General features: G+C 71.3%; 1 protein-coding gene across 1 annotated transcript in view; it reads right to left on the reverse strand.

Annotated features, from left to right (window-relative positions):
• Positions 1–176: 176 nt before the first annotated feature.
• The window catches only part of CD37 (CD37 molecule), a 1,846-nt gene continuing 1,653 nt past the window's right edge, over positions 177–369 (reverse strand). Inside the window, exon 8 of the mRNA XM_010573134.1 lies at positions 177–322. Coding sequence (XP_010571436.1) covers positions 245–322 — 78 coding nt within the window. The 3' untranslated portion in view covers positions 177–244. The remainder of the gene's footprint in view (positions 323–369) is intronic.

The following is a 369-nucleotide window of genomic DNA, read 5'->3' on the forward strand; positions in this document are numbered from 1 at the left end:
GGGGCTGGGCGCGAGCCGTTCCCGCCCCGGCAGAGAGGCGGGGGAAAGGGGCGGGGCTGGGCGCCAGCCGTTCCCGCCGGTGCTGCTCCATGTGGGCGGGAGAATCGGGCGACGGCGGGTCCTACCTCCCCCCGTCCCCGTCCCCGTCCCCGTCGTGCTGCTTCCAGCTGGCTTTATTGACCGAGAGCCAAGGGAGAACAGAGATTGGGGAGCCCCGCGGTGCCCCCTCCGGCCCGGCCCCCCCTCAGAACCCCCGCAGCAGTTTCTCGTAGTCGGGGTCCAGGTTCCTGACCAGGAACATCGACAGCATCAGCAGGCAGAGCTGGGGGACAGGGTAAGACTGTTCTGCGGCTGCCCCGCAGCCCCCCC

The sequence above is a fragment of the Haliaeetus leucocephalus genome, unplaced genomic scaffold (genome assembly GCF_000737465.1).
Source record: "Haliaeetus leucocephalus isolate CR32 unplaced genomic scaffold, Haliaeetus_leucocephalus-4.0 Scaffold366, whole genome shotgun sequence".
In the NCBI taxonomy this organism is placed as follows: domain Eukaryota; kingdom Metazoa; phylum Chordata; class Aves; order Accipitriformes; family Accipitridae; genus Haliaeetus; species Haliaeetus leucocephalus.